This window comes from Humulus lupulus, chromosome 1 (assembly GCF_963169125.1).
Source record: "Humulus lupulus chromosome 1, drHumLupu1.1, whole genome shotgun sequence".
NCBI classification, from domain to species: Eukaryota; Viridiplantae; Streptophyta; class Magnoliopsida; order Rosales; family Cannabaceae; genus Humulus; species Humulus lupulus.
The window spans coordinates 152,287,176-152,299,066 of NC_084793.1; the positions used below are offsets into that span (position 1 = coordinate 152,287,176).

Here is an 11,891-nt window from a genome sequence, read left to right on the forward strand (position 1 = left end):
TGTTCATCTACCTGGCAATCACGGAATACGCTGCTAGTGCTGTTCTGGTAAGAGAAGAAGAAGGCGTGCAGAAGGTTGTCTACTACGTGAGCAAAAGGCTAATCGGAGCAAAACAGCGGTACCCGCCCATCGAGAAGCTAGCCTATTGCCTAGTTTTGGCCTTGAGGAAGTTGCAGCCTTACTTCCAAGCTCATCCAATTACGGTATTGACCGGCCAGCCTCTTCGACAAGTCCTGCAAAAGCCAGAGGCTACAGGTAGATTGCTAAAGTGGGTAGTCGAACTCGGACAGTTCGACATATCTTACTTGCCGCGAACAGCGATAAAAGGACAAGCCTTGGCCGACTTCATCGTGGAGTTTATTGAGCTCACGAGTGGCGAGCAGACTGAAGAGCCCAGTGAACCTAAATGTCAAATCCAAGCACCCTCGTGGAAATTGTTCACAGACAGTTCATCCAACTAATCCCATGCAGGAGCAGGAGTGATATTGATAACACTTGAAGGGCATCGATTCCACTGTGCAATCAGATTTGACTTCACTGCTTCTAACAATGAGGCAGAATATGAAACACTACTCGCCGGATTGCGGTTAGCAAAGGATATGAACATAAAAGTGCTAGACATCTATAATGATTCTCAACTGGTGGTGAATCAGGTCCTGGGAGAGTACCAGGCGTGAGGTTTGAAGATGGTTGCCTATCTAAACAAAACGAAGGATATGTTAGCCCAGTTCGACAGATATAGTCTCCAGCAGGTACCTCACGATCAGAATTCCCACGCGGCCGCTTTGGCAAAATTGGCAAGTGCGAATGATGCTGATACTCTGAACATAGTGTCAGTCGAACGACTATCAGTACCAAGCATTCAAGCAGTAGAAACCACTCTGGTTATCCAGATGGCGGATACGTGGATGGCACCATATGTAGAGTATCTGTCAAGCGGCGTGCTACCAGCGGACAGAAACAAAGCCAAGACCCTTCAGCGGCAAGCTGCTAGGTATATCCTGGTCAATGGAATCCTGTACCGAAGAGGATACTCACTGCCATTCCCCAGGTGTATTACATAGGGAAAATCCAAAGAGTTGATGAAAGAAGTGTACAAAGGTTTTTGCGGGGACCACGCAGGGGGGCAAAGTTTGTCAAAAAAGATCCTAAGGCAGGGATATTTCTGGCCAACCATGAATGAAGACTCAATGGAGTTCGTGTGGAGATGTGACAAGTGTAAGAGATTTTCCAAAATCCCACGAGCAGCCCCCAACGAGTTAAAGCAAATGCAGAGTCCAAGGCCCTTCGCAGTTTGGGGAATAGATCTAATCGGATCTTTACCTACAGGGAAAGGTGGTGTAAAGTATGCAGTAGTTTCCATCGATTACTTCACCAAATGGGCCAAGGCTGAGCCACTCGCAACCATAACGACCAAGAAAGTGCTTGACTTTGTAGTCAAGAACATCATTTGTCGATATGGATTGCCAAGGAAGATCATCTCAGATAACGGCACCCAATTTGACAGTGATCTATTCACGAACTTCTGCAAACGACATGGTATTATCAAAAGATTTTCTTCAGTCACTCATCCCCAAGTGAATGGGCAGGTCGAAGCAGTTAACAAAACCCCAAAGGATAGCCTGAAGAAAAGACTTGAAGAAGCTAAGGGAGCGTGGCCGGAACTATTGCCCGAAGTGCTTTGGTCGTACAAAACTTCCAACCGAACAGCAACAGGTCATACCCCGTTTTCCTTGGCATACGGGTACGAAGCTATGTTGCATGTCGAGTTGGATCCACCCTCGCATCGCAGATTAACATACGACCAAGACTCTAATAGCCAGCTATTGATGGAATCCCTGGACTCAATCGATGAGAAGCGTGAACAAGACCAGCTCTGAGTAGCTGCGTACCAGCAAAAGGTAGCTCGATATTTCAACTCTAAAGTGCGAGAAAGAAAATTCAATGTTGGAGATCTTGTACTCCAAAGAGTTTTTCTGAGCACCCGCGACCAAGCTAGTAGAGTACTCGGGCCTAATTGGGAAGGGCAATACTAGATCGATGAGGTCCTTCACCCAGGCACTTATAAACTTGCACGCTTAAACGGAGATCTCGTTCCTCGCTATTAGAATGGGGAACACCTGTGCAAGTATTACCAATGAACAATTCTTCTTAAAGAATTGGCTTGTATTAATTTTACTTTTTACAAGTTTTGAAAAAGGGTTGGTCATTTTATGTGACTGATCGCTTATAAGTGTAAGATCTTATTGATCACTCGTACAGACATGTTTAGTCCATTTATTACGAGAAATAAAAGGGACTGTGCGCAGCCAGTCATTTCTTGCCAATTATTGTATTTATTACAAGTATTTGCTCATTATGTGTGTTGTTTTGCTGTATTATAATTCTAATCATTTGATACGAGTAGTAATGTTCGAACAGATTCTGGTCAAGGCAAGTGACCAAGGACCTAAAGCTCCTCGATCACTTGGAGAGCATATAAGGTACAAGTAAGCAAAGCATATCGTTAAAAGGTATGTAAACACATGAGCAAAATAAGTGAAAGCATGCTAGGGTACTTAGAGTATTTTTCAAAATTTTGTTATTTTGTAAAATCAAACCAAAGTGCTATGCTAAGTTCGGTCATGTGAATAGATGTTATAATAAGATGCGAATATATTATAATATCAAAATGAATCCTTTTTACACCGCGAGCAGTCGCTGCTCGGATGTAATAGTTCAGATAAAAGTAAAGGCTGCCCGTGCAGCAATAAAAAATATATTGTCTTTTCATCACGACTTGTAGGTCGTACAGTTAAAAAGATAAAATATAAACAGAAAAAGATCAAGGAGCCGGAGGATCTTGAGGAGCCGGAGGGCCATGAGGAGAGCACTTATCGACGACGTCTGCAACCTCATTGTCTGCCCCGTCTATCCCAGTGGCCAGCGAGATCTCAGGGGAAGCAGGAATCCTCGCCCTTTCTTCCTCTGCCAGTCGAGCAGCACAGCGAGCGAGCTCGTTGCCTCTTGCATTCTCAGGAAGGTAATCGAAGTTGGCACCCTGGTTGTGCTTCCAGAAATCATAGAAGCATTGGAAAGTGGAATTCTTATACCTTTCCAAGATACTGGCATTGGCTTTCTCAAGCTCCTCGATCTGGCCCTCCATGGTTGTAGTCTCCCTTCAGCTCGCGATCAAGTCCTCCTCGAGCTATTTAGCTGCGCAATAATTGACGCGGTTAGACTCCTTGAACTGGTCCCTCTGATCGATGGCTTTGTCCAAAGACGTTTGCTTCTCCTTCAACTCATCAGCCAGTTTATTCTTCTCGTCAAGCACCACTGCAAGCTGTTCGACATATTTCTTTGCGGCAGCTTTAAGTTCATCAGCGTGCCGTTGCTCCAAAGATTTGGCCTGCTCGGTAACAGCACCTGAGCGGAGGCGGCTGGCAGTAAGGGTCAGCATTGCCTGCAATCAGTTCAAAAATTAGACTAACTGTAAACCATAGAAGGGTTGTCTCTGCAGAAAAAGATGACTTACATTGGTAAACTCGTTCAGGGCGCGGTTTAAGACTTGGTCGACGTCCATCGCCTCTATCGCGGCCATCGCCTCTCGGCAGCAGTCGTGCTTTTCAATTTTCGTGACTCTGTCCTTGATCGATTTGAAGGCGCGACCAGTCATGTCACCCCCAGTCAAAGCAGGACCGGCCTACTGAGTCTAGTCGGTTGGGGCCGTTGGAGGTGGAGTCGTTCCGGCTGGAGCAGGGAGAGTTTGCTGCTCGCGAGGAGAGGGTGGAGTTGTATTAGCTGAGGGCCCGTCCTCCAGGAGGCCAGCATTGCAAGGCTTCTTAGCCTGAGGCGCCTTGCTGCTTTCCCTAGGGTGCCTCTTGCTTGCTTTCTTTTTGCTCGGGGGAGCCGCGGGAGTCTCGGGAGTGTTGTAAATGTCGAACACGTTCACGGAGTCCATGACTGGAAAAGAAGCAAAATGTCGAACAGTGAGATAGCATAAATGACTAAGTATATTACATCAGGAAAAGAAATAAAAAAAGATTGCAAAGTCAAATACCCGAGCTATTATTACTGGTCGCTATACTATAAACTCTACTAGTCTTATACTCACTCTCTGGCATGAAGACGTCTGGACCTAAATTTGAAGCATATTTAAAATTGCCGTCCCCGTCGAATAGGTGACATGGAATTGGCAAGCTATCTAAAAGCGAAATAACTGTACCATTCTCGTCTGAAGACTCGTCCACGCAAGCAGGTCGTGCTACATCAAGTTGGTCAATAGCAGCGGGTCTGTTTTTCATCACTAATTAAAATTTAGCATAGACTAATTTTTCAAAAATTTATTTTCATTTGAACCAATGAGCTCAAAGGTAAAAATCTCTTCCGTAAAATATATTGGTCAAAAGAGAATCCCCGAAGGGCTTCGTTATGTAGAAAATTTTCAAACAAAAAGCCAAATAATCTAGAAAATATCATATAATAGACACTCAATTATTTTTCAGCACTTAAAACCACACTCACATAGAAAATAACACAAATCACCGTAGCAAAGATGAGACTACAAAAGAAGTAGAAAATGAATAAGAAATCTGATTTCAAACAAGTAATATAAACATTTGCATTAATAAACTTGAGAAAATATAATGAATCAATTTATCATGTTTGTATCAGTATTCTAAGCATAGAGACATTTCTCAACAAACTAATAAATATAAGTAGGGTGCTCTAGTTTATTTAACATGTTTGCTCAACAATTCATACCTTTGTCAAAGGAACCAAGAAACAATAATACATGTTTCAATACAAGAACCCAAACCAAAGTTACTAATCTATTCAACACATTACTACTAGTCAAGTCATCAAGGAGCAATTGTTAAACAATATCCAATATATGAAACACACGAGAAGTAAGCTAAGAAGTGTCAACAATCACCATTTAAACAAGAGCATACATACAAGTAAGTCAATATTCACAAATACATTAAAAAATTCCATAGTCTCAATCACTATCTCATAAGTTAAAGCTTATTTAATATTCAACAAATACATTAAAAACTAAATCATTTTTTAAAAATATTTTTCCATACTCAATAGTTTCAATGAACTAATTTTATCCCTCTAATACTTTATATCAAAACAAAATCAGTAAATTAAAATTTTCAAACTAGAATAAGATTTGATTAGAATATTTATTATTATTGATTCCCTTCTTATATTTGGATTTAAGAATACTCAGTTAAAAAAATATTGTGTATCAGTAAAGCTTATGGCGTTGCCTGCATCACATCATTCCCATTTCTTCCTCCATCTTCTATTTAAGAGAGATACATGTCTTGGACTAACTAAGAGCAAAGACTAACAGAATGAAAGTCTGTAGCAAAACAAAAACCGCAAACAACATAATAACACTAAATTGCAAACAAGATGGGTCCATAGATTAAACTAACCATACATAACATAAAAACTGAAACAGAACCACAGAAAGGCAACAACAAGCACCCTCAACACACCACCACATACGTAGAGAAGGGTTAATACTTTCAACAGAACATATGTACTCTGATTCGACATAATTGAATACATTAATTCATCATTAAAAGATTCAAGAATTCATGTATATTTAAGTAGTGTTGTTATTATCTTGTCTGTTTGTAAAACCAGAGAAATAATAGAGGCAAGGCATAAATTGGGGTGCAAAATCTCTTAGCTGCTGAGCTGTGATATATTGAAGGGCTTAGTTGTAATTAGTTAGCTGTTTTTCCTTCTTAACTGTTGTAACTGTAATTAGTTAAGAATCGGCTAGCTTAGTACTAGGTTAGTGATATAAATTTCATTCTTGTATTGATGTATTCCTTTAATGAAAAACAGAGCTTTTCATTCATGTTCTTCTCTTTTTCTCCTGGTTCTCTTTGGTAATATGGTATCATAGCCACGAAGTGCTTCCTCTTCTTCGACAGTTTTTTTTTCTTGACTTCTTTTTCAACTTCTTCGGATCCATGGTGACCACTCGCAGTGGTGTTGGCCCGCAAGACTCTCATGAAGATCCTCTAAATCTCCATGATACGAACCCTCCTGTCATTCCAGCTGATTCAGTATCGATGGATCGCCCTGCTTTCCCTAACCCAAGTTCTCGCTCATCCAGAGATGAAAGTCGAGATCCCTATCATTTAGGTCATGGCGATCATCCTAGTGCAAATTTAGTTCCCAAAATTCTTACCGGTGGGGAGAATTACAGTTCCTGGAGGCGTTCAATGATGGTGGCCCTCCTTGCTTGAAACAAAGTTCATTTCATCACAGGTAAACTTCCTCAACCAGCTCCAACTCATGAAGATTATGATTCTTGGTGCCGATGTAATAGCACTGTTATCTCCTGGATTTTACATGTCATGTCTAGTGAGATTGCTGATAGTGTGATGTATCTTGATGATGCATCTCTGATTTGGTCTGACCTCTATGAGCGTTTTCATCAAAATAATGGTCCGCGAGTTTTCGAGGTAAAGCGATCTCTGCAAGTTCTTCATCAAGGGAGTCACAGCATTCAGACATATTTTACTCGCCTCAAAGCTCTTTGGGACTTGGTTAATGAGTACCGTCCACAACCTCTTTGTACATGTGGTGCAATGAAGACCATTATGGATTATCAAGAACAGGATAAGGTGTTGGAATTTTTGGTTGGGTTAAATGATTCTTATTCCGCTGCAAGATCCCAAATCTTGATGCAAGATCCTCTTCCAAACATCAATAAAGTGTATGCTACACTCATTCAAGAAGAGAGACAGAGGATTAAACTGTGTCACATCTGAATCCAAGGAAATCCCACCCAATATGTCTCATCAATTTGCTGCTAATGCTCAATACGGCAGAAACAAGTTTACCTGCACTCATTGTGGCATCTCTGGACACACAATATCCAAGTGCTACAAACTTCATGGATATCCTCCTGGCCATAAGTTCCATGGGAAAGGCCGTTTGACTAGCTCCTAGAATACCAGACCAGCAACTCATTCCATCAGCTCTACTGAGGCTAAATCTGGAACTAATGTGGATGCTAATTCTGATGTGTTGTCCACCCTTTCATCAACTCAAGTGCAACAAATAATTGCTCTTCTTGCTCGGAAAGTCCAGGATACACCATCCTCTTCTGTTCCTATACTTCCCGATCAACCTTTTGTATCAAATTTCATTGGTAAGAACCCTCTTGTTCCTAAGTCTAGCTGGATTATTGACACCGGTGCTACACACCATGTCTGCCATAATCTGTCTATTTGGTCAAACTTTTCCAACTTCTCTTTCCTCTGTTATTTTGCCAAATGGTCACTCCACTAATGTGTCTTGTGTTGGTACTATCATTCTGTCTTCTGATATTACTCTCTATGATGTGCTTTATGTTCCAGATTTTCAGTACAATTTACTCTCTGTTAGCTCTTTAACTAAAACTACTAATTGCTCATTCTCTTTCTTTTCAAACCACTGTGTCATTCAGGACACCACTCGGACCCTGCCGATTGGGATGGGTGAGCGGATTGCAAATCTTTACTATCTGACAGATTTTTCTTGTAATAAAGCTGCTGTCACTGCTTCTGATCAATCTTCTGTTTTTACCTTTTCTGATTCCAAGATTTCTGTTGATTCTTTGTGGCACTATAGATTAGGCCACCCTTCTTGTATTAAACTTCATCTCTTAAATAAAGAGCTAACTTTTCAGCAACATGACTCTTCTACTTTTCATTGTACTATTTGTCATTATGCCAAACAAAGGAGACTACCCTTTATCTCTAATCATAACATTTATGAAAATTGTTTTGATCTTATCCACGTTGACATATGGGGTCCTTTTCACACATTAACAGTTGAGGGTTATCGTTATTTCATAACTATTGTTGATGATTGTTCTCGCCACACTTGGGTTTTTTTTCTTACACACAAATCTGAGGCTCAACAGGTTATCCCAAATTACATTACTTTTATCAAAACTCAGTTTAATGTGTCCATAAAAGCTGTTAGATCAGATAATGCCAAAGAGCTTCAATTTCCTACTTTATTTAGCTCCTTAGGCATCATGCATTTTCATTCTTGTGTTGAGCGCCCTCAACAAAATTCAGTGGTTGAACGCAAACACCAACACTTGCTTAATGTAGCTCGGGCCTTGTTATTTCAATCTCACATTCCTTTGCCATATTGGGGAGATTGTATTTCCACGGCTACTTATCTCATCAATAGAACCCCTACACCTCACTTGAAACATAAGTCTCCTTTTGAGATTCTCCATCACAAATCACCTACCTATCATCATCTTAAAGCTTTTGGATGCCTAGCCTATGCATCAACTCTCCCAAGTCATCGGTCAAAATTTTCACCCCGAGCTACTGCTTGCGTTTTTCTTGGTTACCCCATTGGCATGAAAGCTTATAAGCTTCTTGACCTTGATTCCAACAGAGTTTTTGTCTCTCGTGATGTACAATTTCATGAACATATATTCCTTTTTGTTTCCACTAATGTGCTCTCTTCTCATTATGTTGATTTTTTTTCTCACTCTTTCTTGCCTCATAATAGTGTTCTGCCTGCTACAGATACTCCTACAGCTGACCACACTTCTGTATCACTCCCTTCCTCTGTTATTGATGATACAGTTCCTGTTTCTACTCGATCCTCTCGACCTTTGCGTAGACCATCATATCTCACTGATTATCATTGTAACCTTGCTACTAATTCCATTGTTGCTTCCTCTCAGGTTCCTACTGGTACAGTTCGGTATCCTATTTCTAAGTTCCTGGACTATAGCAAACTTTATGCTCCTTTTCGCGCCACTGTTTTAGCTATTTCTAGCAACACTGAACTTGAATCCTATCAAAAAGCTGCTGGTACTATTGAATGGGACATGGCCATGGCCGAAGAACTTGCTGCCCTTGAAAGAAATAATACTTGGAGTATTGTTAGCCTTCCCGAACACAAACATGTTGTAGGCTGCAAGTGGGTTTACAAGATTAAATATAATGCTGATGGTTCTATTGAGCGTTACAAAGCCCGCTTGGTAGCTAAGGGTTACACTCAATAAGAAGGCATAGACTACAATGATACCTTTGCCCCGGTTGCTAAGCTTGTCACTGTCAAGCTTCTTCTTGCTCTTGCGGCTGTTAAAGGTTGGTTTCTTCACCAACTTGATGTTCATAACGCCTTTTTACATGGAGACTTGCATGAGGAAGTATTTATGACTCTACCTCAGGGGTATCGTCCTAAGGGGGAGTTACCGGTTCGTCCTGTTTGCCGATTGCAAAAGTCCTTATATGGTCTCAAGCAAGCCTCCCGACAATGGTTTGAGAAATTTTCAAGTGCTTTACAAGAAGAAGGTTTTAGTCACTCCGCTACTGATCATTCTTTGTTTATAAAGCATTCTAATACCAGTTTCATGGCCCTTGTTGTCTATGTTGATGATGTTGTTGTGGTTAGTAGTAATCTACAAGAAGTTGAGGCTTTAAAAGGACGGCTGAATGCTAAGTTCAAGTTAAAAGACTTAGGAAATTTGCGATATTTCTTGGGTCTTGAAGTTGCTCGATCAGAGAAAGGTATCTTCATCTCTCAACGTCATTATGCTTTACAGTTGCTTGAAACAGCTGGGTTTCTAGGCTGCAAACCATCAAGTACTCCCATGGAGCCTAATCTGAAACTGAGTTTAGAAAATGGGGAGTTACTTAATGATCCTCAAACATATAAGAGAATAATTGGAAAGCTCCAATATCTCACTATTACAAGGCCAGATTTGTCTTACTCAATCAACAAACTGAGTCAGTTCTTGGCTTCTCCACGGGTTCCCCACCTTAAAGCAGCTGAAAGGGTATTGCAGTACATCAAAGGCAGTCCTGGTTTTGGCCTGTTCTTTCCAGCCAGTTCCACACTCAAGTTAAGAGCCTATGCAGACTCGGACTGGGGTTCCTGTCAAGATTCCAGGAAATCTACTTCAGGTTTTTGTGTTTTCCTTGGAAATTCATTAATTTCTTAGAAGAGCAAGAAACAAAACACTGTTTCGCGTTCTTCAGCTGAAGCGGAGTATAGGGCCATGGAAAATACCACTTGTGAAGTGGTTTGGTTGATCTCTGTGTTAAAGGAACTTAATCAATCTCATGATATAGTTGTTGATTTCTACTGCGATAATCAAGCAGCCTTACATATTGCAGCAAACCCAATTTTCCATGAGAGAACCAAACACATTGAGATTGATTGTCACTTGATAAGAGAAAAAATTCAAGCTGGAATAATCAGAACAGCCCATGTTACATCACAAGTACAGGTTGCAGACATGTTTACCAAGGCTCTTTTTCCTCAACAGTTCAATTATTTGAGAGACAAGATTGGATTGCAAAGCATTTACAATCCATCTTGAGGGGGAGTCTTAGCTGCTGAGCTGTGATATATTGAAGGGCTTAGTTGTAATTAGTTAGCTGTTTTTCCTTCTTAACTGTTGTAACTGTAATTAGTTAAGAATCGGCTAGCTTAGTACTAGGTTAGTGATATAAATTTCATTCTTGTATTGCTGTATTCCTTTAATGAAAAACAGAGCTTTTCATTCATGTTCTTCTTCTCTTTTTCTCCTGGTTCTCTTTGGTAATAAAATCTCAACACATTCTATATTTATATTCCTCTACCATTCACACTTAGGTCCTGCCAAACAATATTTTCAGGCTAATCTTTTAGCTTATTTAAGAAATCATAAATCTTAATTCATACAAAAATCTATATTAATTATACTTTGTATATTTCAGATGAGTAAAACTAATTGAGTTAAAAAAGCGTACATATATATATATATCATGAATGAGCGCTGTTAGATTTAATGACCCAAAAGATAAAAAATTGTGAAACCACAAGAGATGGAATTGTACCATTGATTTTACATTTATTGGTTGGTTCCTAAAACTATAATCACAACAGAGTTAAACATTAAGTAGAGTCTAATGAGAAAAAAAAAAAAAAAACAACAACAATATGATACTTCTGCTATCAACGAGCCAATTTTATATATAACAAGATATATTATTATAAAGAAACATTGCCCATGAGACGAAATTGAATTGGCCATTAAAATTGGCCTTTTTATTCTTAAACGATAAAAAAAAACAAGTCATACACAAACAATAAATTTTACCATGGAATCACAGAACAAAATTTATTATTTTCTAAATTAAAAATCATCAACACTTACAAAAACCATGATGAATAATAGAGTTAAGCAAAACTAAACGATACCCAAAACAAAATCCATCATATATTTTGAACGTATCTATATATATATGTAATAGAATATAAGTAATGGATAAAGATCTGGGATAAAAACTGTAGAAACATACCCACCCAAAGAAGAAGCCGAGAGGTATATGCCGATGTGCTTGTGAGTGGGGATTTAGTAGGCGACAGCTGCTGAACCAATTTTAGGTGAGACTATTATTGAAATTTCATTAGGAGGAGTAAAGCTTTAGGTTCGACTATCAGGTATTAAAGAAGAAAAGAAGAAAGACCTAATTTCATGGAGGAGAAGAGCTACAAGTACGGTATTGAAGCGCGAAAGAAGAAAAGAAGATAGGGTTATCTCTTAGTGAAGTGATAGGTGTTTACTCTTTAGTAAAGTGTATAGGCGGGAATGTATTATTAAATTAAAAAATATTATACTTTAGCGCTTTATTTTTTACTCAACTGCGCTTTTACTTTCAAAATATATTGAGTGAGGGTGCAGCTGAGAGTCATAGTCTTTTTGGTATATATAATAATAAGTTTATTGTAAAATTTTGATGAAATTATGAGTATATAGTTTTTCAAACTTCTATTATACTAATTAATATTTCAAATATAATATAATTAATTTAAAAAATACAAGATAATAAAAAATTCAACTAATAATTTTATTTGGATTAATTTAT

The 11,891-nt window shown here is 39.2% G+C and overlaps 1 protein-coding gene across 10 annotated transcripts; it reads right to left on the reverse strand.

Moving 5' to 3' along the window:
- Window positions 1-2,637: 2,637 nt before the first annotated feature.
- On the reverse strand, window positions 2,638-11,601 carry LOC133799284 (uncharacterized). Of its 10 annotated transcripts, none has more exons than XR_009876407.1 (4): window positions 11,325-11,600; window positions 4,040-4,272; window positions 3,515-3,942; window positions 2,638-3,442 (listed from the first exon to the last, which is right to left on the reverse strand). XR_009876407.1 is itself a non-coding variant. In XM_062237316.1 (4 exons), the coding sequence occupies exons 3-4, from the start codon at window positions 3,653-3,655 to the stop codon at window positions 3,188-3,190; spliced, it is 396 nt and encodes a 131-aa protein (XP_062093300.1). In that variant the 5' UTR covers window positions 3,656-3,942; window positions 4,205-4,272; window positions 11,329-11,588; the 3' UTR covers window positions 2,638-3,187. The 10 variants fall into 10 exon arrangements, 6 of the variants coding, with proteins under 6 accessions (XP_062093300.1, XP_062093292.1, XP_062093308.1 ...); XR_009876406.1 differs by having other exon boundaries at window positions 4,094-4,272; window positions 11,325-11,599; XM_062237316.1 differs by having other exon boundaries at window positions 4,205-4,272; window positions 11,329-11,588.
- Between the last annotated feature and the right edge of the window lie 290 nt (window positions 11,602-11,891).

Coding starts and splice junctions, on each gene's coding strand:
- LOC133799284 (XM_062237324.1), bottom strand. CDS start 3,655: ATGACTGGTCGCGCCTTCAAATCGATCAAGGACAGAGTCACGAAAATT. Junction 3,443..3,514: donor CCCTGAACGAGTTTACCAAT/GTAAGTCATCTT, acceptor AACTGATTGCAG/GCAATGCTGACCCTTACTGC.